The 26,385-nt window shown below is 33.6% G+C and overlaps 1 protein-coding gene across 10 annotated transcripts in view; it reads left to right on the top strand.

Moving 5' to 3' along the window:
* lap (phosphatidylinositol-binding clathrin assembly protein lap) overlaps positions 1–26,385 on the top strand; it is a 189,394-nt gene that overhangs the window by 126,259 nt on the left and 36,750 nt on the right. For 7 of the 10 annotated variants that reach the window (XM_089640448.1, XM_089640443.1, XM_089640445.1 and 4 more), the window contains exons 3-5: positions 22,222–22,297; positions 25,711–25,731; positions 26,193–26,295. In XM_089640448.1, coding sequence (XP_089496574.1) covers positions 22,222–22,297; positions 25,711–25,731; positions 26,193–26,295 — 200 coding nt within the window. The remainder of the gene's footprint in view (positions 1–22,221; positions 22,298–25,710; positions 25,732–26,192; positions 26,296–26,385) is intronic. The other 3 variants (XM_089640449.1, XM_089640452.1, XM_089640453.1) reach the window with 1 other exon arrangement.

Consider the following 26,385-nt stretch of genomic DNA (forward strand, 5'->3'; position numbering starts at 1 on the left):
TGTGCTAGAACATCTGTTTTGCCTTGTGGTATGACGACTACGGCTGAAGTTTTCACTCACTTGTAAGCCATAGCATTCCAAGAGGAACGAGCTATCAACAGAGTTATGATCTATATTAAAACTAAATATTACAGGATTTGCATTACGTCTTCTTTCTAGGCTAAATTTATTCGTTGCCGCAACTGATTCCTTATGGTACATGACTTCAGATAAATTAATAAAGTAATTAATAAATAAACGGACAATTAACTTTGGATAGGTTCCATTAAAAACTACTAGTACTCGATAGGTAGAAGCTGATATCAGTGCACTATATATCATAGTCATCATAGGTACTATGTAAAACTTTATCGGACTGTCAAGCAGTGTCGCACATTATTATTATACAGTATACACGCGATTCTCCCATTTATTACTTTTGTTTCCTTTTCATATTATAATAGTATATATTTTATTCTTTTCATTTTCTAATAGTATATACCTTTCTAAAATTTTTTATTTTATTTTTTACAAACTCTTATTGCCTTTCAGACATTTTATAAGCACTTCATTCTTGCTTATACTACTTTATTGTATATTATTACATATAATTTCTTACTTTGACTTAATACTATACTACAGATTGCTACTTATATTTTATTTATATCTCTTTTTTCATACTTTTAACCTTACTACCATTTACTGATTATACCGTTATACTTACATTTATATTGTTGCATTCCTTATGTTACTGTACTATTCTCTGTAATTTAGTATGTGAATGGCACATGCTGTGCCGTATATATGAAAATAAATAAATAAATAAATGTGTCTGCATATATAAATATTTCCCCTTTTGTTATGCACTCGTTTTGTACCTTGAAAATGGATTGACTTCTAAATATACTGTAAGGATTTTAATAATATATCAATTTTAATTGAATTAGGTTAGGGAAGATTATGTGTTGTAGTATTGCGTTTATGTTATTTGCTCAGAGTCCTAATGGTGCAAAAACCTCGGAAAAGTATTTATTTATAAAATAAATTGTAACTTTATAAAGAATTGTTATCAAATGAAATAACGTGTAGCATGAACATTATGCTTTGAAAATTAATCACTTTAAAACTTTACACAATAATATATACAAGTAGTTGCAGTACATGAATTCTTCTCTCCTAACCACAAGCATCTGCTTTATCAGGAAAGTGCATGTTATATAATATAAGTTCCATGTCTTCCGCTTATATAAATCTTTCCCGTTTTGTTATGCAATCGTTTTGTAGTTTGAAAATGAGTTGACTTCAAGTGCAGAGTTTAAGGTTTTTTTTTAGGAATATGTCTTGTTTGGTTGAGTTAGGTAAGGCTAGATTATGTTGTGTTTAGTTTTGCGTGTATCTTGACAATGTTATTTATGGCTCAGACCCTCAAAGAAGCAAAATACTCAGAGGTAGTTTTTTTGTCGTCCCTTTTCCGTTTACATGAGCTTATTGCTACAAGTGCTCTGTCAGTTGTCAGTTTGATGTTGACATGTTAAGTATATTGAAGCGCACCTTTTTACCATGGATTTTTAAGCAGCAGAAGGGGATAAAATTTATTTTTAATTTTTATTTCTTTATGACTTCAAAAGGTCAATCGCAGTTGTTGAAATTTAATTTAGCCACATAATTCTTTTTGCTGTAAATATCTCTTCACAATCATTATGTTATTCTCGTGTGAAATATCATATATAATCAGATTTTATTACGAATCATGATGGCAAAACAACACAACGCGGTAAAACTCTTGATGTGGGGTTGGTTTTTATTCCTGCTTCAGATTTTTACTGCTGTTCTAGTAGCCGCATAATAGAAAAATCCCCCGACAAATTATATTAAAAACCAGGATTGCGAACAAAGCAATTCGATTAAGATGTATGAACGCAGAAAAATGAGTGTTGCTTATTTATTAAGAATCTCTTCAAATTATTGCTAATCCGGTTAAAAACGGGAATGCAGGCCGTTTCCTGATAAACTTTTAAAATTCGTAATAGTATCGGAACACGTGTTCATGCACCTGCGTGTCTGATAATATATAATGATGAAATGAGATATTTGTTTTTTATGAACACGTGTTCCGACGTCGTGATACATATATACCGTGATAATACATAGGTATTTTACTAAAAGTTTATCAGGAAACCTATCAATTCATTCATTAAGGTCCTGCAATCAGTATAATTTTATATTAACATTTGGAGTACCCTAATAATGTTTGACGCCACATCACTCATGCCCTCCTAGTGAGAAGCATGTCGGTATTTAATTATGTACGTGTGAAAATTTTAACTAAATTTAATTGATTAAGTCACTCCCCCCGACAAATCTGCTATAATAACGGGTGGATAACTTTCTATTATTCATTCTATAGCATAAATTAGTGGGATTGGTCAGGATGCGTCTGGTAGAGAGGTGCCATGTGGATCGATTTAACACTGTGTAGAGGGGTTAGAAGGGTGGTGGGGGGTAGCGGGGGTAGTAACGTAGCAAACAGTGTGAGGGTTGGGGGTGTGTTGGGAAGGTGGGGGCTCTGACATAGTAGCTAGTGCTGAAACGCAAAGGAAGATAGAAATGCTGCCCCCAGAGTCGGCGCGTCCGGTGCACCGCTCCTCCGGACCGATCGAAGATCGTGAACTCTGTAAACTGTAAATCGTGTCAACTGTATACTTTCTATCAAAGGTTGCTAAGCTTTAAAATTCTTTATAATAAAGTTTATACGCCCCTTGTACTGAGTAGCCAACCAATTATTATTTTGCTTTAAATATGTTTTTTTTCGTTTGGAAAATAGGGAATTCTCGTGCATTTTGTAATTAATTTATTTCAATAAAGATAATTATTTTATTATGTGCCTTTTTTTCTTTTTTTTTTTAAATGCATTTTCATTTTTTTGTAGTTGTTTTAAAAATTGCGTGCTATTTCGGCTCTGAAAACGGTCATGCGCCATTTTGATCGCTACGTCACAAGTGCTACGTCACACCTTTGCCGCCGCCGCCGCCATCGGTTTGCAGGATCTACTCAGGCCGGTCAACAGTGACGTCATCGTTCGCCCTTGAACGCTTGATCAATCACCGGGCGTTTTTAGCTGCATTGAAATATTTCGTTCGCGCCTGTTTTTAAAGTCATTATAACTTTAATAAATGATTTTTGAAAATTATAAAAACTATGTATTCTTGTGTCTGAAGTGTTTCTACATGTGAATAATTAATAATAAGTGATTTTTTGGTGTGAAGAGAATTCCCTATTATAAATGGTTCACTTTTTACATACAAACCATAATAATTGTTCCCTCTCTGGGTCCGATTGTTTTCAAAGAACAGTGTAGTGTCCCGATATGGCGGTGTGATTTTGGCAATGAAATTTTGCATACTTGAAATTCAAAACAAGACGAAGTTCATACATAAGATTTCGATAAACCACCCCACCTCCTTATCCCACCCTTAAAGCAGAATTTTGATACTTGATTTTTTCATTTAATTCTTGTTCTGAACTTATTATTATGGAATTTATTTTAATTTCATTCATTCTAACTCGTCTTTGCATGAAAATTTTTATAGGAAATTTACTTAGGTGTACAATTCAAAAAAGGAAACACCATTCTGAAAGCACCCCTAAGGATCAGTTACCTAATGAACAACAGATATTTAACAAAAATATACTATTGATACCTACTATACGGAATGCTCTACTAGACCTCGTATCTACCACACTAGATCATAATCACATAAAAAAAACATTCGAAGTTGTAAACCCCATTCACAAAACTCCACAACATCCTTCCCTAAGATATATATAAAACGAATAGAATTGTTTAATAAGTACAAATCAAGAATACAAATCTGGCTAAAGAAGATAATGAAAAAAACAAACAACAAAAAAAACACTAAAAATGACGTACGAGTAGAAGACAAATAAAATAGAATTAGGCAGTCCGCCTCAGCACAGGATACCCTATTGAGGAGGACTAAGAAATACCATTACTATATTTAAATTTACCATCATATTTTGTATCTATTATGATTTTATATAATCTCTACAATAAATAAATCTCTATAATCTTAATTGAATTGTATGTACTAAGATGGAAATAAATGCTCCCATCCTCAGCCATGTTAATGTGGGTTTGATATCGATACTGATAAAATAATCCTGCTTTACGAAAAGACGAGGGCTCGTTTGCCGCAAAAAATATTTGGTAATAAATTAATATCAAGCCACCTTCCATAAAAGTCTCTAATCTCATTAGATACCCTACTAGCGCCTTGCCAATTAAGAAATTAGATTGAATTTCTTTTTGTATGTTTTTTAATACCCGCTGGTTTATTTTAGGTAATCTCGTTTCATGAAATTGCCTCAAATAACCTGTGTGACCTTAATTTTCAGGATTAATTAATTTTTCTTTTTACGCTTAGCGCGAGAAGAAATTTAAGTCTTTTTTTGCATTTAATTTACACGACGTTAAATTAACGATTCGTTTTTATAGCGTAGCCTCGTAGGTAATAAATATAATTCATATTTTTTTGTTTGTTTTGTCGACTGTGAGAATAAAAAAATAGTGTATATGTTATTGATATAATAATGATATATTATCTGGCAGAGCGGTAAGCCCCCAGTTGTCGCAGGTTCAATACCCAGCGAAGGGAAAATAGTAAAATGTTAATTTTTGTATTTTGATTTTTGCACACGTTTATTCTCGTATTCTCAGTACCGGCATGGTGCGAAACCACCATTCAGAATCGAAACCTTTTGTCTAATTGGCATGTTTGGTTTTTAGTGACTAGATTTGATTTGCCAAAAAATAAGCTACAAAAGTACCAACCTTTCTCTTCCAACATTTCACGTAGTGGGGTTTCCACAGTTCACTGATTCCGGATATTTTGGACAAAAAAGGATGGATAAAGGATTTGTTTTATCTAATCTTTGAAAAAGGTAATATAAACAACTCTCAATGAAAATATTAAAGAGAAAAATACATAATGTGTGATGCTTTGTTTATGTGTAACGAAATATTCATTAACGTGTTTATTATCTGGCGGAATAAGAAATGCAATGTGATTTAAAAAAAAAAACAATATATGAAATGGTTACTTATGTACTTTCTGCTTCAGAGCACACCATTTTTTGTTTATTGTTAGTAATTAAAAAAATAGAAGTATTGATAAAAATAAAAAAGCTTAATTAATTACCAATTACCAGTCCCGATAATACTAGTAGAGAATCTGGGCGAAGTCCCAGTTGCGACCTTCACTTTTTTTATTTTCTGTTTCATTATCTCTTTCATATTTTCACTAAGATTTGTTGCCATTATCATCTTCAGATCAAAGATTAAATCTTAGAATAAGGTTTATCCCAAAGATAATAGAACGAAATAATAATATTATAATACCTATCCTTTTAAGGACGCTTCAATAAGTAATAAAATTCAAGAAAACAGTTATTTATCGCATTCGTAACTTGCTAGGAAGGTAATTTGCAATTATCTTTCATAATAGTGGATTCAATTTTCTCTAGTGCGGAATTGCATTTCAATCAAATAGCTGAGATGTCGTTCCGAACACGAACATCGTGCATTTATCTCCATGGTGATGGTTTGTTATTCGATCAGAGGGAATTACACGCCGGGAGGTCTTCACGCTTCAACGCCAGAGTTTGTTGACGATGTCCCCTTGTTTTGATCTGTTTACATCAAAATATGAAAATGTTCAAAACAAACAATCAATCAATTCAATCCTTGAAAAAAGAATCCTCAAAATAACAAATAATTATCCTCTTTATCTCTAATCTGAATCCGCTGTCCACTGTTTCCCATTTACAGCGTACCGAATTCGTCAGGTTTATTTACGAATGTTTACTTTCCACTCAAGGGATATGAATCTGTTTTACCACATAAGTTTTCCCATTTCCTGATTTCGGAATTGAAATTCTAGATTCCCGAATTCGCTCCCCACTGTTAACAATATAAGTTTTACAATATAATGTTTACCAGAATTGGAGAGCTATATTTTAGAACTGAATCCGCTATCTAATTTTATTTTATTTACCGCGTAACTTTGTTCATTTTCTGGCTAGGGATTTGGAATTTGCGTTTCCGAATCAGTTGTCTGGTGTTTGCCATGAAAGTTTTTCCATTTTCTCGTTAGGCTACGGAATTGACCGGCTACATAAAATGTTACTAAATCCCTCTGTCTACTGTGTTCCCATTCGCTGACTACTGAATTAGATACATTTCCGAGTACTGTTTACCAGGTAAATTTTGCCATATTATACTGCTTACGGAATTGAGTAGCTAGATTTCAGAACCCAATCTGTGTATGTATGTACCACCTAATATTTTTTTAAATCCATAGTGTACCTCTATTAATACAGTAAATTTATTACTTAACTCTTAAACCCTACCTGGGGTACTGGAGTACCCCCCTGGTGTTTAAAATATCAACAATTTTAATAATATTGCACTGTTGCAAAAATCGCTCTAGCTAATCTACTCTCGATAATTGGCGCGTAAGTACGTCAGGAAGCCGTCACCGCCCGGCAAGTGCATCCGCGTCCACAGGTGTTCCGGGGTACCCCAGTACCCCGTGGTAGGAATACTGTTAGTTTTTCCTTCCAGTTATACTTGAATTACTGAAGGTATTTTTCGACATCTCTCTGGTAAGTTTACACATTATTTATGATTTACTTTACTTTGTGATAATGGTTATGGAGTACAGTGTTGATAGGGAGAGCCTGCGCCCAATAACGAGACATTCATGGACTAATAATGTGTTATGAATGTAATGACAGTGTATGCAGTGTAATGAGGTGTCTGTATTGTTTTCAAATATGGCATCCCAGACTCGAAGTCTTGGGGGGGAGGGTTAAATTGCAGCTGCTTTGTTGGTATCTGATGACGAAGAGCTCAACCTAAGAGAAGATTCAGAAGATGAGCCCGACGGTGTTATCGAGGATTTCCGGGACCATTCTGAAGTCGCACCTCGTGAAGACGGTGATCAAGATAGTGTGGAAGGAGATGAAGAGTATTTAGTGCCTGAAAATGACTGGGCTGGTATAAATAAAGACGGTAGGCGCTTGGTTGATTCTCCATTAGTTATGTATGGAAAAGGTCATAATAATCGACAAAAGTGGACTGGTGTTAAGCCTTCTCGCTCAAGAATGCCTCGCCGCAATATTTTGTTGCACCCACCTGGTAACGTCTTAACAGAAACCTGACATGTGACAATTGGTTCACGTCTATACCCACAGCCAAGAAGTTACTGGAAAAAAGTTATAACATTAGTTGGAACTGTAAAGAAGAATAAACGAGAAATTCCTCCTGTTTTCTTGGACACTAAAAATCGAGAGAGATGCACATCAATGTTTGCCTACGACGAACCTCTCACACTTTTGTCGTATTGTCCTCTAAAGTCAGCTAAGAAGAAACTTGTAATCATGCTGTCCACCATGCATGACAGCCCTGAAAAGGATAATGAAGTTTACCTTCCATAAATAATAAATTTCTATAATAAAACCAAATGCGGGGTGGATGTGTTCGACCAACTTTGTAAGAAATACTCGACGTCCAGGAACATCAAAAGGTGGCCCATGTGTCTCTTTTACGGGTTGCTAAATGCCGTTATTGTCAACTCTTGGGTCTTATTCAAGCTGTTAACTAACATTGATGAAGAGAAAATAACCAAGCGGCATGAATTTCTTGAGAGTTTGTCAATGGCACTCATAAAGCCTCATATGAGAGCAAAATTACAATAGCAAAGTTTACCCCGGGATATCAGAGAAACTATACGTGCAGTCTTGAATATTCATAGTGAAGATCATAGGCCGATCCCTAATAATCTCAAACCTGGTCGCTGCTGTTTTTGTCCGCGCACAAAGGACAGAAAATCTCGATCTGTCTGTAACACTTGTCGCCGCCATATTTGGGTTGACCATCAATACAAAATCTGTCCTTCATGTAACGACAAAAATGTCTATTAGTTTTTATTAATAAATTTTATTGTCTTTTCTTATTACTTTGCCATAATAAAAATGATATATTAAAAAATACCAAAGACTATTATTTTATTCATTTTTTTTGCGCGGGGTACTGCAGTACCCCGTGGTAGGAATAATTGCATTCCCAGAGTGGTAGGGTTTAAGAGTTAAAGGGGGAGTTACCTTGCATCAAATGGGGGTAGTTATGGTTTTTTGGTATATTGTACAATATAAATTGTACAACATATCACAAAAACATTATTGTATTACCGCAGTTTCGCTTTCAGATACAGACTTAATGGAAATTTACAAATTGTTCACATTCATATATTTACGGGGTTATTGACAATTATAAACATAAATTCTTAATTCAATGCAATGCAATTTCCAATACACTAATCTAACTTTTCTTCACGTTACTGGTCACATTCAATGGCATTGTTGGCACACATTTCTCAATTTTTCAAAATCGATGATCGTTGGGGGTAGGGGCCGTCTTTTGAGGTTAGGTTTGGGTCAATTGAATTTTGGAACCCCCAGTAGGTATTTCACAGCTTTCCAATTTAAAACCACTAAAATTGCTGAAAATAACAAAATGTGAAAGATTTGAGTAATTTTCAATACGTATCTCGAACACTATAAAGTAAAAATTGTCAAAGGTCTGCCGAGGTCGAAAACTTTTATTTTCATTAGCCCTCCGTTATGTACAACAAAAAATCACAACTACCCTATTTGATGCAAAGTTCAAATTTTTACTGTTTTATGTTTACCATGTATTTTTTATTCAATCCGCTGGCTTCGGTTTACCGAGCAAATTTTCCCATGCCCCGCTTAGGAAATTGGACAGCTAATTTAAAAATGGAATCAGCTGTTTACTACAAATTTTCCCATGCACTGCTTAGGAAATTGGACAGCTAATTTAAAAATGGAATCAGCTGTCTACTGTTTACCACGAACTTTCCCATTTGCCGGTTACGGAATTGGATAACTAGAATTGAGTAACGCAATTGTGCCCATCAAAAGTGATGATCGAGCACATTATAATCCGCTCCGTTTCACCGTTGTTACGTTATTGCGTATAGTGTTAGAACTGATGGATCATAATATGGAGAGTGAAAGTGCACTCGACTAGGCAATACATATCGCCCATTGCCTATTGCTTAGTACTGGCAACTGGCAATTTTACTGACTGGACGGTTACAGCGTTCTATGGTCCCACGTTTCTATATTACAGCTACAACAATGGCGAGGTCATTCGGCCCGAACCACGGTCAAAAGAAATTTAGTTTTTGGTTACAAGGACTATTCAAGGTTGAACGTAAATGAAAACTAACTAAAGTTATAAATATGCCCGCTCTTTCAGTCGTAAATTATTAAGAATAAAAAAAAAAATATTTTAATTGACCAATTTCTACAGAATTAACCACAGACATAGGAATTAATAGACGAGAAGATAATGGCGAGGGGTAAAATCAACTGTTGAAGAACGAAGGAAGTAAGGCTGACTGTGATTCGTCAATAAATCAATCTGACAGTAAATAGGCATCTCGCATTATAATATCACCATTTACTTCTTAAAAGTAAAATCTGCTTTTGAATGAATAGACATTTTTACATGGGAGCGCAAATTACTCGCCACGTTATGAACAAATTTGCGAAATCCAAATTCGGCAAAAAAAATCGGTTCTATTTTCAGAGTCGAATATTTCGTTTAAGTATTTAGTTAAGACACTTTTATAAATGTTCATAATTTACTTCCCAGCAACCAACCAGCTTTGTGTTTCGCGTCCAGACGTTTCTCGATGTGATAGTATATGTTTCTAAAACTGATCTATATTATACGATGTGAATATGCTTAAAATAAAGTAAAATAATGCTTATATATGGAATGTAATACGACAATTGGGTTTATTCTCTTTTTCAAATCTATTTTTACAAGTTTTCGTAGTACAAGTCAACATTTTGCCGTGTTATTTCGTAAAATGAACCGATGATGCCTCGACCATAGTTCGCACAAGAATGATGACGTCACGTTTTCAAATTTCACTTGAGGCCATACACGAACACAGCCGGCTCCAATGGAACCGGTATGGGGAGTGGGGATAATACGCTTTTAATCACTTAGGGCAGGTCTACTAATATTCATATGTCTATGGAATTAACTAACTAACCATCTCGCCTTTTCCGCAGGGGTAGGCAGAGAGGACGACCGCCAAACAACTCAACTCTGTCTTTGCACACACTCCTTCTGATTCTCTTCTATTATTCTAATTCTTGACATGGCCGACTTAGAAATATTATACTTTTTTACATAACCTACTCAATTATTGATAAAAAAAATAAGATCTCACATTGTTATACATATAAACGAACAGCAATATGTATTTACATATATACAAATGTTGCTGGTTATAATTACATATCACACTGGAAAATCAGGTTTGTGTGACACAGAAAATCTGTTATGAAATGCGGAAGATTCTGATAACACTATGTGGCTCGAAAGCAAACTGAAGATGAAATTGACGCCTTGTCTACCTGCATAATGATTGTCTAATTAAAATATATAATATATAAGATATTATGTAAGACGTTAGACGTCACTTTAATAGAGTGGCATATTTTCAGTTGTTCAGTATTTTTTCGCATGGGAAAAAACAGACATTCGGGTTATTTGGTTACAATATTCACCGTGTACACCCACGCAATCGCGTGAACAAATTCTCTTTCTCAAATATATTATATTAGTACATATTATATCATATCAGTACATATATATTATATTAGTTCATAGATAGTATATATTAGTACATAAAAACATAAACTGAGATAAAAGCACTTTTGTCTAAAGATTGAATAATCAAATATACACAAAATCTTGTATGTTTTTAACTTTAAAAATTATAAATAATATATAGCTATGTCCCAATTTCAAAGCGTATTTATGTGTAGATTTTTAGAAATATTGGTTTTTTTCAGGTTTGGCTGTTTTCTGTAGAAAACATATTATTAGTGAATGTAAGATCTGAAATCAACTGTCTGACCTTAGTATCTGAAAAATGCATTCTGCGGAAAACAGCCGAGCTACAAATAACACTAAATATTTTTACCAAATATTACGCGGCGCGTAAGGTTAGAAAAGTGAAAAAATTGACTTATTACCATGGCGTTAATTTGGTTAAAACGGTCTTAACTCCTTGAGGTACGAACTTTTTTTTCTTATTTTTTACCTTTTTTTTTTTAATCAATTGATGTAACTTATAATAACGAGGAAAAAATATTTAAAAAAAAATTGGACTGAAGGCTTTTCAGGAATGAGGTGGTCAAAATTTTATACCACAGTACACATGGGAAAAAAATATTAGGTTCAAATCAAAAGTTTATTAGAAATAAAAAAAGGCCATTTTATATGACTAATTGTGGAAATTTTCAAAACAGTTTTTATCTTTTTTTACACAAAGGGGTACTTTGCAAACACAACATATCCAGTTGGAACGTATGGGCTTGTCTTTTGTACTACAATTCGCACAACGACGTGAAGTAGTATGTTCTGGCCGGTGGGCGCTTTTTTTCAGACGTATTTCAGGGTCCACGTAAGGCTTATGTCTCTTAATTTCCACCACCTCCGATGTGGACCCACGCTTTTTGGTGCATTTCAGCTCCTCTTCAGCCAAAAGTCCTCTGTAAACTTGCCTCCTGAAATCTTTGAGCCTCAATGGATTGTCTTTGTCAGCCTTACCCAACTTGCAGAGCTCTGTGTAAACAATGTAAGAATTTACAATTGTTGCATCTAAAAAGTGGAAAAATAAACGATGCCACCATTTTTTAGACTTTCTGTTTATCGAGTAAACCGCCTTCTTTTGATCAAACTTGTCCACATAATTCATGCAGTTGTTATAATTATTTAGAGCCAACGGACATGGCACCCTTGTGATCTCACCAGTTTTCTCTTTACGGTTGACATGCATGGCATCCTTTGGGTTGTGAAAGTTTGAAAGGAGGTGTACAGCTCTTCTATCTCTCCATTTTATCATGGAAATTCCTGTATCACTCACGTACCAGTCATATTCACCTCTTTTTAGGTTTTTATCATCCTTCATCTTAGACAAATATTTTCTGGTTGATTGGACAGTTCCACATGAGCGAATATTCATATCTTTCAGCTGTTTTTGTAGGGGGTAACAATTAAAATAATTTTCAAAGTAAACTGTGTAGTTACGACCTTGAATAGATTGACAAAAATTTAAGACAACTCTTGGCCCTAAGTTAGACTCAGCGTAGTCACCAATTTTTCCTGTGTATATTTCAAATTTTAAGTTGTATCTATTTTCTGCACACATCATCCAGATCTTATAGCCTCTTTTAATGGGTTTTTTGGGCATGTATTGCTTCAATGTGCTGCGGCCTTTGAATTTGACCATGCTCTCGTCAATTGCCAAAGTAGGTGATGGCTTGTAATTTCGATCAAAGGTGTCTGACAAGCAGTTCAACAAAGGCCTTATTTTATATAATTTATCGAAATTAAGTTGACCTCTAGCAGGCATCAATGAATTGTCGTTGAGATGAGGGTTTGACAACAGCCAGCCAAACCTATGGACTGTCATAAATCTTGAAATATAGGGGTCGTGTAAATCAGGGGACGATGACCAATAGTCTCTATAACTGGGGGATTTTTTAATTCCCATTACTAAATTTAGTGCAATGAATTTTTTAATTTCCTGAACGGTTGTGGGTTGGTGATTTTTCCCGACTTGTTGTGCGTATAGATTGGTCTGGAAGCAGATATTTTCAATCAAACTAGGAGTCCAAAATTTCAGAAAAATTTCCAAAGGTGTGGGATTTTCCATCGTAAGAAAGTCATTATGTAGTCCTGTTTCTTCACGGAATTCACCAGGGAGGGCGGTATTGAACGTACGGCTCCATTTAGGCACGACTATAATCGCAGGTATGACAGGTGTAGATGCAGTTGTGCCTGGAACAGCAGCGGTGGATGACAAAACGGACATTGAGATATTAGGACTATACTGGGCAGATGGAGAAGACGATACTGGTCGGTTACGCGTACGCGAAAGATGAACATCAAAAGTAGATGGTGATTGTGAACCAGAAGGGCTGGATGTGCCTGCTATAGGGTTATCGAGTGTGGTAGATGAAGAAGACGCCGGGATTTGATTCCTCACACAAGATAGAGGCAGTTCATCATCATCATCGTCCGAAGAGGCGCTAACTGTGACATTTGCTAGATGCTCCTCCTGTAGATCCTCTTACTCATTGTCTGAGCACCCATAACAACTGTCATCATCAGAAGGTATCTTCCTGCGATTTCTTCTTGGCGAAGACCTTTCTTCGGCATGGTGTATCTGTAAAATTATAAAATCAGAATAACCATGTTGTAAGACTAAAAAAATTACCTCAAGTACGGTGGTCGAAAAGCAAAACCACCAAAAAATTTCGATTTTACAAAAAAATACTATATTTATAGACATTTCTTATTGATAATTCAACAAATGAAATACAAGGGCACTAGAATTCATAAGAAATGGACAAAAATTCGAAATACATACCGTTATATTTCACTTTAAAGTCGGAGATCACAAAAAACCACAATTCGCTGGCAATTGTCAAACACATAACCAAACCGTGCAAAGCCACCTATTATCGCTATTGGAAACTAAATAGTAGAGAATCTATGTCTCACATGGCATTTAAAAAACTTGTCAATAGATGGCCGTTTTAGCATAATTATTTATTTTCAAGGTGGCCGAATTTTGAAACCACAGTACTTCAAAGAGTTAAACCAGACTCGAGACCGGCTTTACCGCACCAACGTTGAACGGGCGTGTAAGAATCTAATAAGTAAGATTTAGTTTTCCGCTGATTTACTAATTGTCATTGTTCGAAAATTAGGTATATTCAGGTACATTGACCAGTTGACTCTTGGTAAATATGCTGTTTTCTGGTAAATATGTTTTGAGAAATTTGGCCACATTAAAAGTTGTTTGAGTAAGATTTTTACGCGATCATCAAACATTTCGGTAGGCGATTACTATGAATTTTCGTACAAAAGCGGCCTGGCTGGTTTTAGTAGAACGTAGAATTGACCTTTACAGAGGACCGTAGGATGACAACAATATATTATTTTGCCAAAATTATGGACTGACTGCTTTCTGCATAACTACGTTCATATTAAATATTTTATCTACGTGCTTAAGCGCCCACTCTGCCTTAACTAGACAAAAATATGGAAAACAATTTTAATTTAAAATATGTATTTTGCTGTGCGGTGTTTTCACGAGTAGAGCTTTCTTAGAATACATTAGTTGTTATTAAGAATATTTTGGCTTTTGGTGTTACTTTACGGTGTACTATCACGGGTATTACCGTTGAATTGTTTTGCACTTTATTTTTATAAATATTATATTTTGATGTCTTTCGTGCTTCAACCAAGTTGTTACCGTTGAAACTTCACCATGTGCAATGTTTTTTCTTCTTGTAAGCCATTCATTTGCAACACTCATTAAAATTGAAATAAATAATTCTTGGCTTAGGATCAAAGGGGCTTAACTACAAAAACTGTTGTTTTGAGTTAAGCTTGGCATCGGTAATGCCATAATCACATTTATTAGAGGTCCCAAGTTCCCTGGACTTCCTGGAAGGAATTCCCTGGACTCACCCACCCATGCATACATATTGTGTTCTGTTTTTTAAATACATTGCAAGGAATTGTATTAGAGGTTGGTCAAAGCCTATTCTATGGATCTTTCGTAAGAGTACGTCATGATCTGCACTGTCGAATGCTTTTGAAAAGTCAGTATAAATCACGTCAGTGTGATATTGTGCGTCCAATCCTTTTGCTACTTTATGTGAAAGTGTTCTCGTACATACAGCCGTATAAGAGATACAGTTGGGCGTATGAGCATTCCAATCTTTATTTGCGTTAAAAACTATGTTTTTGTAGATGGGCCCCTGTGATCCCAATCCTCCGACTTAACCGTAAAAAGAGAAATACACTTCATATTTTTTTATGCAGAAATGAATCGACGTTTCAAATTGTAGTTTTGGTTGATAAAATATCATAGGCTAAATGGGTGGAAACGACTCTGTGAGCCGAAGTAGTAGAAATTCACAGCAGAAAGTTCTTATCCAGACCCCAAACAAATTAAACATAGAATATGGACGACTATTTGCATAAATTTAATGGATATGGAAAAAATGTGTTTGAGAAAACCATCACCCACACAGGAATACGTATTATAAAATGATATAAAAATAATATGTATTATTATTTTCAAATTATCTGTCTTTCATCTTTCAATGATGTTCTAGGCCATCGTTTCTAATTTTGAGGAAATAATTTCAAAATTATGAAGAAGCCGAAGGTGAATTTATATATCTTCTTAATACAGGGTCAGGGCAGATCGAGTCGGACTGCGAAGAAAGGCTTGTCGAACGCGTTCAACATTTTCAGCAGTTCGAACTATTCGCGGAGCTCCTCTTGGTATTCTGTTGATCAGTTCACCACGCCTGCGAAGTGATTCAACCCAACGAAGGATGGTGTTTCGAGAGGGAACAGCTCTATTCCGATGAATATTGAAGTGGCGACGAAACTCACGCTGTACGACGGTGACTGACTCATTATTTCGGACGAAAAAATCATAGGCGAAAACGCGGTGCTCCACCGTCCACGGCTCCATGACGACAACTGGTAAAACAATGCTAGGAACTTACGAGTCAAGCGGCAACCCCCCCTCCTACCTCTCTCGTAGACGGAGGTGGAGAGTACTACCCATCTCAAAAACGTCCGTCCTCTCTGCCGCACCCTGTATATAAAAATTCAGCCAGCTTATGTTTGTGCTTGCAAAACTCGAAAAGTAGTCGACTGATAACGTTAAAAATTTCAAGGTTTGTTCTTATTAGTGCCAGGAGTGTTTAGAGAGAGGTTTGAATGGTAGAAGAAGTAGGGGAAGCCCAAGGAATACTTAACGCAATATCTCTGCACCGGAAAGAGATATGGATGGAGTCGAATTTAATACGATGTAATGTAGTTTTTTAATAGTAACATTGTGTATGCAGTAGTGAATAGTGAAAGACATTAGCAAAAGCATTATTGCGGGGTCCACTAGTTAATTTTATATAATTATTTAAACGTCATAATTCTATACGAGCGATTTTTGGCAAATTATGGAGTTTGAAAAATGTTTTGAGCGATCGCATGTCATAATGTGTCAAATTTATATAACCTAAAAATATGGGATAAACTGCGAAATCTAGGTGGATCCATTGGCTTGAAACCGCAGTAAGCAGTTCATAAATGTTCCCATATTGATATTATGAGGAATAATATGGTAAATATATACATTATACAACTAATCGCTCGACTGGTTATGGAAGATTGGAGTTGAGTTCAGGCTTAGAAGAGATGAGATGCTGAACGGACGGGAGGCAATTTTAGATAAGCCTAAGCTAAAAGCTCTGTTATTACTACAGGGTTTTCCAATAGGAGGTGTTATTTTGAATAGCTCGCTATTTCGGTAGATGTTACTTTTGAAGCTGTCATTTTTTAACATTTGACAAGTAGAAACTACGCCATTAATAAAAATGGAACGATACACGCTTCAACAACGCATTGAAATTATTAAAATTCACTTGAGTGAATCAAATGCAAATCATCTTGAGTGATGAGGCCCATTTCCACCTCGGTGGCTTCGTCAACAAGCAAAATTGTCGCATCTGGGGTTCGGAAAACCCAAGAGTTATTGTTGAAAAGCCTCTCTATCCTCAACGTGTGACTGTTTGGTGCGGTTTATGGTCCGGCGGAGTCATTGGACCTTACTTTTCCGAAAATGAGGCTGGAGCAACAGTTACGGTGAATGGATTGCGCTATCGAGAGATGAATAATGATTTTTTATGGCCGGATTTGGATGGTATTGATCTGGACAACGTTTACTTTCAACAAGACGGCGCTACGTGCCACAGAAGCAACGAAACCATTGATCTTTTACGATTGAATATCAAAATAACACCTCTTATTGGAAAACACTGTAGTATAGTTTATATACCCACTGTTTACATTTATGTAAGAATTTTTATGAACAAATGTATTAATTAATTAAGTTATTTTAAAAACGCATTAAAATGAAAAAAAAGTAATATTTTTAAAATTAATAATCTGAATTGAATTGAGTTGAATAAGGCTTGATAGAAGATAGGATATTTGTTTGGAGTGCACGGAGAAAACTGAAATACTGTTAATTTATTAAAAATCTGGTAAAATTATTCGTTTTAATGTTAAAAATGGGACTGCAGGAAAAATTATTATATCAGTCAAAAACGAATGTTTATGAGGAAAGCCGAACACGTGTTCATAAAAATACTGATATTGACATACTGACATTATCGCATTCCGTCATGATATTTATAAGGAAAAGAGCACGTGTTCTCGATATATTCAGAATGACTAATATTTTATCAGGAAATTGTCATGCTGTCACTTTTGTAACAGTTTCATTTTTCTCCGTGAGGAATAACCAAAAATTTTTTTATTTTATAATTTTTTATTTTTTATTTTATTTAAAATCAAATTTAATAATATAATTATTAATTATCGGTTTGAAAATGGCCTTGAAAGACGAAACTGTTGTAACAATAACAAAAACCAAAAAATACTTGCAGAACTCAATAATTATATTATTAAATTTGATTTTAATTAAATAAAAAAAATTAAATGGAGTTCTACGAATTAAACACAAAAACAATAAATTAAAAAATAAAAAAAATATGTGATATAACGTTCCCATTTTAGACTACATAATATTGTCTCGGAGAATAATTAATATTGTGTTAAATATTCATTTGTTATTTGCCGATATCATTATATTAATTTTAGCTCCTCTTGAATTCTGGCATTAATTAGCTGTATTCTGTATTTTGCCTGAAGACGTAATCTTCAGCACGCGCCGGGATCGTTGTATAATTTCGTCATAAGCTCCGTAATAAGCTTCTTTGCTCCATTTGCCTGAAAGGCCGCAAATCAAAAAGCCTTGTTGATGTATTATAACGTAATACCTACTGAATCCTATACCTAATAACCTTAACGTTCCATATAGATAGGTCACACTTTGTTAATGCGTGTGTTACGCGGAGAGAAATCGACTTAACATGACTTATTGATAAAACATCAATTTAAGAATGTTTTATGTATTTGCCTTGATAATATATTACGACGATACAAAGAGTTTTCGTTGCAATGCTAAAATATTCGGATTTTCGTGAACACGTGTTCCGTCATCATGATAATATATTCGTACTTACTAAAAGTTTACAAATTACCAATAATTGGAAGAGATTCTTAGTAAATTAGCAATAGTAATTTTTCTCCGTGTAACCTATTCAGTACTTCGATTGGTGTCAAGCGCAAAAATAGTAGGTTTGTAGGTAGATTATGAAATCAGGCTTTATTAAAGTAAGATCACCACGATCACTTTGCGTTTCATCTATCTGTAAATTTCTTTGCATGTTCCGTGTCAGAGAACATTAGTGTTGCGACTTTTGTGGGCTGTCAAGTTAGAATAATAAACATTAAGCAATATCTACTGTCACAGAATTACCACAAATCAATAGAAGTCACTCGATGTAGAATGCAGACCACGGGTGTTCAACCTTTTGAGCCCCTATTTAACCAACCACGACAATAGAACTCACTCTATGTAGCATGTAGACCACAGGTGTTCAAACTTTTGAGCCCCTATGTAACCAACCACGACAATAGAACTCACTCTATGTAGCATGTAGACCACAGGTGTTCAAACTTTTGAGCCCCTATGTAACCAACCACGACAATAGAACTCACTCTATGTAGCATGTAGACCACAGGTGTTCAAACTTTTGAGCCCCTATGTAACCAACCACAACAATAGAACTAACTCGATGTAGAATGTAGACCACGGGTGTTCAACCTTTTGAGCCCCTATTTAACCAACCACGACAATAGAACTCACTCTATGTAGCATGTAGACCACAGGTGTTCAAACTTTTGAGCCCCTATGTAACCAACCACAACAATAGAACTAACTCGATGTAGAATGTAGACCACGGGTGTTCAGCCTGTTGAGCCCCAATATAATCAACTACAACAATTAGTAAGACATTCAAAGATGGTTTGAAAGGCATATATGTAAATATGAATGTTAGAGGGAGCGCGGTAATATTAATAAACGATAACAATTAAGCGAAAATATTTAATAAAACACGACTCGTTTGAAATAGAGAAAAAATATCCCGACAAATGCTTTAGTTGCATTTAAAGATACACTGTGATTTTTTTCATGCCTATAAAATATTAAATAACAGAACAAACCGTGTTTTTAATCATTTTCGAAGCTTACTTTGAGATTATTTTCTATCGAGGGAATTTCATATACTTAACGTTTCTGCATTACAAATGTATAGATATTATCTGCGAAAATAAAATTTTTTTGGAACTTAAAAATTGAAAGAGTTAAAGAGAAACTTGTTATAAAGGTAAAAATCGGGAATGCGTAACAATTTTGTGGACGCTCTTTGACGGGACCGCGAGTTGGACACACCTGGCACAAAACCATTAATAATTGCAAAATGAATTTAAAAATTCATTGTGACGTATTAATTCTGATAAAATATTACTATGATTTTAATAATTGCACCAGCATGATATTTAACCTCAATTTTATTCAAAGATATAATGATTTTCGCGTCGTTCTATGTTGGGAAATAATTGCTGTTAGCTTTTTATAATATTCTGTCATTCGTTTTGCGAATTTGCACATTTATATATCGCTCAGTTATTCCTTATTTCCTGTCAAATATCATATTATAATGATGTGTTTCGCTTGTCGATATCGAACATATTTCGATAATAATCATGTTACATGGAATACAATTATGACATCTGTCAAATAACGTAATCATTTTATTTGTCGGGTCTGAATTTCGATACATTTTATTTTTTCTGCGTCGTATATTTTTAATGTAAAAATTCCAGAATTTTCTTTCTCTTGTATACATAATATCACAATAACGTAATCATTTTTATTTCAATATAACTTTCAAAGCTTTACAGGAAATTCGCTCAATGGGACGGATCGCACCTGATCACATTGCGAAATTACGTGGTTTTCGAAAATTTTGTATCATTTTATACGCTTTAAAAATAAGCTGGTTTATCGCAGACATCTTAAATCAATTGAAAGCTCCAGCGAATTTTTATACAGTATTGTGTTCTACGTATACACTTACAATAACAGTATTTACCTATAATTATAAGCAATAATTAGTCGCCTGAAATATCAATACAAGTTGAAAATATCTCCCGAGTAAAAATAAATGCCGCCAACGGGAATTGAACCCGTGTCTTCTGATTTCCGGTCAAACGCTCTGAAACCACTGAGCTATGTCGGCTTTTTCCAACCCGCCAACTAATTCAATATTTACTAGTACCTCAAACAACAATTTTTTCCACCTGAAAACAATCAACTTTATTTTTGTAGGAAAGGCTTTGTTAGTGCTAAATTTTCAATTTTCGGGTTCAATTCCCGTTGGCGGCATTTATTTTTAGTCGGGAGATATTTTCAATTTGTGTTGATATTTCAGGCGTGTAATTATTGCTTATAATTATTTGTTATCCTTAATGCTATGCATAAAACCTTGTCTTATAAACATTAGTTTGTCATTAAAAAATAATAGTATTTACTTACGTATATTATGTAAGTTCTGGGTTGCCCACTTCTTTTTAATGAATTTATCTTGTAAAATGATAATACCTTCTTTACTAGATAATATATTTATAAATCTACATATTTTATATATCTATCCTATGTAGTTTCCCCAGTATAGTTACTTATCTCCAGAGTAATGTTTTTTTCTCTCTAATGTCTTAAATAAATATTATGTAATTTTGACATTAAAATGTTGTTGATTGTTATTAAATTTTCCAGCTAAATAACCTTTCTTCACAATAAAAATACATTTTGTTATACTTATGAGGATTTCCTTTAAATAAATACAGCATGTAAAATCGGAATTAGGACATTTCACATGGAATCTTACGACGAGCTTTTTAACATATTTGCAATTGAGAAAAAGAGAAGCTAGAATAATATTAAGAGACATTATTTTCTTGCCAAGCAAGTAAAATACATTTTAGTATGCTGGGAGCATTTTATAAGGTTCAAATTGCCATAATATCAAGTTAATCATTGTGAGGTACTAGCAAAATCACGGTTAATTTCTTGGAACGGAACACAATTTTTAGGGGTTAATTAATTATTACTCTGGCCCGAAGCCCATTATGTCAGAAGGTTGGAGTATTTCCGCTTTGCAATAATAATGTATACGAAAACTGAAAATTGTTTTTGAAAGGTGATGAAATACTCTTTCAAATAGTATTATTAGAAATTAACATATGTTAAAATTTTGAATGCAAACATAAAAAAAATTAATTATACATTTTACGCTTACTAAAATTACTGAAAAAAATACATAAAAACACACGCATTTTATTAAAAAAATATATTATAAACGGTTATATCACTTCACTTTTTTGTTATTTCATATAAAGATCTAAATAAAAAAGTAAATGTTCGTTTGTTCAAAATCTTAAATCTTCGAAAGTTCTTCAACGATTGCTTTTTGAAATTTTCACACAATGTTACGTTTGAATACGAGTGTGTGTTTTATATACCTATATTATATAGACGCCACCTATGACAGGTAAAAAAACATGCATTTTGAAAAACAGCGCCATATGTTGGATGTAGAAGGAACACGCGCAATTGTTTCTCTATCTTCACAGTCATACTGAACCACAGCAATGTGTGGCGGGGTTTATTAATAAAAAAATAAGTCTCGTAAGTTTTTTGCCGTATTGCGGTCGAAACCTTTGGTTTCATAAATTTGCACATTTTAATTCTACTGTAGTTAACTTCTAGATTAGAATATAAAGCTTGGTGTTTTCTCTTTCTAACACCGTTTAGATCATATTTTCTCCACAACAGTAAGAGAGATACAATACTTTCTGTGAGATCAAAATCTTATTAATTTCTCTATTCGTATTTTCACTCATTATTTTAATATTTCCTTTCAACAAAGTGAATCCATTGAATTGAACTGAAAAATTAATTGGTTTGTTTAGTTTGATTCATCCCTGACAATCACTTGAACATTTTGCAATAATCGATGTGTCTAATTGAATTATTTTCTTTTCAGCGTTTTACTCAGTACCTGGCTTCAAGTAATTCCAGTTTTCAACTTAGTAATTTCCTTGATAAGAGCGGAGTACAAGGTAAATGAATTATTAATTATTACTTAATTAAGTACTAATAACTTATTACTTTACATGAAAGTTGTTTTCATTGTAACATAACATAACATTCTCATGTTGCCTTGACTATAGTAACATACTCAATACTCATTGACAACGGATTATATGCACTATAGATGCCAAAATATATGCCTAAAATATACACGGAGACAAATGAATATTGCTGATTTCTTATAAATCCCTTCTATTGCCAATCCGATTACAAACGGTAAGGCAGGCCGCTCGCTTCCAGATAAACTTTTAGTAAATTCGTAAAAATATCAGAACACGTGTTCATTCACCTGCGTTTATCTTAATATTGTATAATGACGAAATTCGAAAATATTAGGATTTTTATGAACACGTGTTCCGACGTCATCAATTCATTCTTTAAGGGCCTGCAATCTCGTTTCTAACCGGATAACGAATGGTTCGTAATAAATTAGCTATATATTTAATAGTAAGTAAGCGGATACGATAGAATACTGGAACCCGTCTTTTAGAACCGGTTTTTTGGGAAATATTTCGTTTCAATTGTGGGGTTTAATTTTGGAAGAAAATAATAGTTTTTTAAAAAATAGAAATATGCGGTAATGGCAAAAAGGCTCAAATATGCATTACGCATACTATGTAAATGTATACAATCCGATGTCTAATAATAACTAATAAGTATGGATAGTTACTTAGTTAACTTAACAAAAGTCGTTTTAGTCAAATATCCATTATAAATACGATTTCCACTTGTATTCAAGAATCAATTTGGTTTTTGTTGTGATCATATAAGATGTCCCAAAAATCATGTCAAGCTGAAATCCTGAGGTAGAACACCCCTAGGGGTACCCAAATCACCCCCATCCTTGTTCCGCGATTTTTTGTAGTTTTCGCAAAAAAACGAACAAAAAAATCATTGCTCGGAAACTGCAAAAATTCTCAGAACAAACGTGGGGGGAGATTTGGGACTCCTAGTGATGCTCCACCTCTGGACTAATTCCACTATTTTTTGGGACACCCTGCATAATAAAAACAAAGGAAAGTTCGGGAAATTAAATCTCTTTGTTTAATTTAAATTAAAGTTCTATAATATTGTAAATTTCACTTGTTTTTCATTGGACATATATTTAGGAATAGAATTCAGATGTAAACCAATGTTAACACTCTAAAGAAATTAAGTTTTTTTTTCAAATTTTCTCTTTATTGAAATTGAAACGTCTTAAGGCGATGCACTACGTCGTGTAATATTTCAAATTGATCCGCTATCAATAACAACCCTTACGTAGATGGCGATAAGGTTTAAATTCCCGCTTAACACCATCCGCCTGTTTTGATTTATGCAAGAAAAAAACATGGCCAAAAAGTGCCTTTTATTTTATTTTGTGGATGTTCAGGCATAAATATTTAATTTTTTTCCGATCATTTTATAAATAACTTAATTTCCCACATTATACAATAAAATCATAACCGCAAATGGGTTCGTAAGTAGGAGATTTTTAACTTTAAAGCAGTTTTCATAGGCCTATACACTATTTTTTCTGGGCTTATAAAAAGACTTATATAAAAAAATACTCGATTATTTCATAGGTCAAGATGTATTCTTCTCGCATTATTTAATTAAAGCATCTGAAACATTTCTAGGCGACCAAATTTTCAAACCAAAAACACATGATTTTGCATTACTACATATGGCATCGCCTTAAAATACGTTTGTACCTCTACTGAAATTTATTTTTTAAAAAATCTAAATTTATATTTCCTTTTGTTTAAAATTTCAAAATTTTTACTAAATTCACTTTAAAAATGTGAATTTATATTGTAAAGGTGGTGGTGGTTCCGTAATTAACTAATTAATTTAGAAAATAAATTACATTACAGGGGGTTTGAATTGGGTGATTCTGGGGAGGTTTGAATAATCCAATTATTTTTCATCAATATTTTTAATTCATTAATGTATTTTAGATGACAGCTAAGTAAAAGGCATTTAAAAATAGAATGACAGGTTCCTGAAAAACAATAATTGTTATTGTTTATTAAATATAATTTAAGACAATATAACCTTAAAAACGGATGGATTCAAATTGTATTATTAGCTTTGTTTTTCTTATTTTTATATTTTTCATTAGTAATGGGCATGCCTAAAAAAAGTCAAAATATCCTGTTTTCGAAACATTTTGAAAATCGAAATATCTGTTAATGACGTTTCGATTTTATAGATAAAGTTGATTTAGATGATTAAAACATTTTGTTTAACTTATATACTGATATAATATTATTTAATCTTCGGTAGTTTAATATCTGAGCCATTGATTCGAAATATCATCCGATTTTTAAATTGATTCAATTATTTGGAATTTGTATTCTGTTAATTCATTCGGATGAATTTGAAATGTATATCTTGATTTTGCCCATCACACCTTTTCATACATTGAAAATATGCCATTATTTCATGTTTTACATCATTGAGTTTTTATCATAATTTATTCATCTTTTATTCAACCCACAATTCATTAGAATGATATTTTCCTGATCTTGATAAAAGTACCCACATTATGTTCTTTGCATACAATAAAATTTACTTGGCATTCAAATTAATAATACCTAAGTACCAAAATAATTAGTAACTATATTTACTATATAAAATACAAAATGAATTCAAGATAATATATTTAATTGTTATTTTCGGAGCTCATTAATTAAACTTTTATTAATTATTTTGAGTGTTTTATTGTTTTCATAAACACGTGTTTCTAATTAATATTTAATTTGATGTCTTAAAATTGAGGCGCTCAGCGGAAGAGTGGCCCAACCAAAAAAATGAATAATCAGTGAAAACATCAGAATGTTAAAGAAAAGTAACTAATTTAGCAATGGAAGAACTACATTATATAGCACCATCGTTTCATATTAATGAATACTAAAATTGGGCCACTGTGGCCTCCTAGATATGACAGGAATCTTTAACAGTTTGATTTTTTCGCCGATTAAAATTTTTGTTAGTTGGGCCACTATTCTGTTGAGCGCCTCAATTGATTTTTGTTAGTTGGGCCACTATTCCGCTGAGCGCCTCAATTGATTTTTGTTAGTTGGGCCACTATTCCGCTGAGCGCCTCAATTGATTTTTGTTAGTTGGGCCACTATTCCGCTGAGCGCCTCAATTGATTTTTGTTAGTTAGGCCACTATTCCGCTGAGTGCCTCAATTGATTTGTTGAAATTTAATCTTTTTTATAAAACCAAGAATTACCAGTATCTTACTTATTTTATTTGTATGAATTGAAAATAATCATGGTGTACAAAAATAAATTTCCATTAACAATAATACCTAATTGTACCATTGTTATTAATGTTATACTTATTCCAAATTTCTTACATTATCATTTTCTTCTTTTTCCACTATCCCAAGGAGCGGTCGGTGCTCGTATTGGTGAGTTCAACATGTTTAATCTACTTCCTTCTTCCCCTCGACCCTTCTAACAACGCACTAATCCAGTGAGCTTTCTTTGCTTCACGAGCCTGTAAATATTGCACAAGGACTTAGACAAAACAACAAACAACTGCATAATTAGCCATAACAAATGTAGTTACAAAGGTAGCAGAATGAATTAATTAGTTAGTATTCCCCATGGGAAAAGGGTGATTGGGTTTATTTGATTTTTAAATATTATTACTGTAAAAATTGTGTTGTTTTAAAAAAAATATCATTTGTATTAAAAACATTTATTAATGTAAATTGTTAATTTTTTTAATTTTTCCATGCTTCAATATTCACAAGTAATTTTATTGCTTAAATTTTTTTTAAATAAAATCTTAACATATTTGAATTTATAAATTAATTATTATGTGTGTATATAACGTTATTTAACATGTAATAATTGTATGTTTCAGGATATGACATGTCTCCATTCATCCGGCGCTATGCCAAATACTTGAATGAGAAGGCTTTGTCCTACAGAACTGTCGCTTTTGACTTCTGCAAAGTCAAGAGGGGGTTAGTATTACTTTTTAAATATTTCTTTAAGTCACTTATGCAGAGGCGGATTTGTAGTCTTGGCCGCCCTAGGCCCCAGCCGCCCCTTTC

This window comes from Hesperophylax consimilis, chromosome 15, assembly GCF_061612785.1.
Source record: "Hesperophylax consimilis isolate HC1 chromosome 15, BYU_Hcon_1.0, whole genome shotgun sequence".
In the NCBI taxonomy this organism is placed as follows: domain Eukaryota; kingdom Metazoa; phylum Arthropoda; class Insecta; order Trichoptera; family Limnephilidae; genus Hesperophylax; species Hesperophylax consimilis.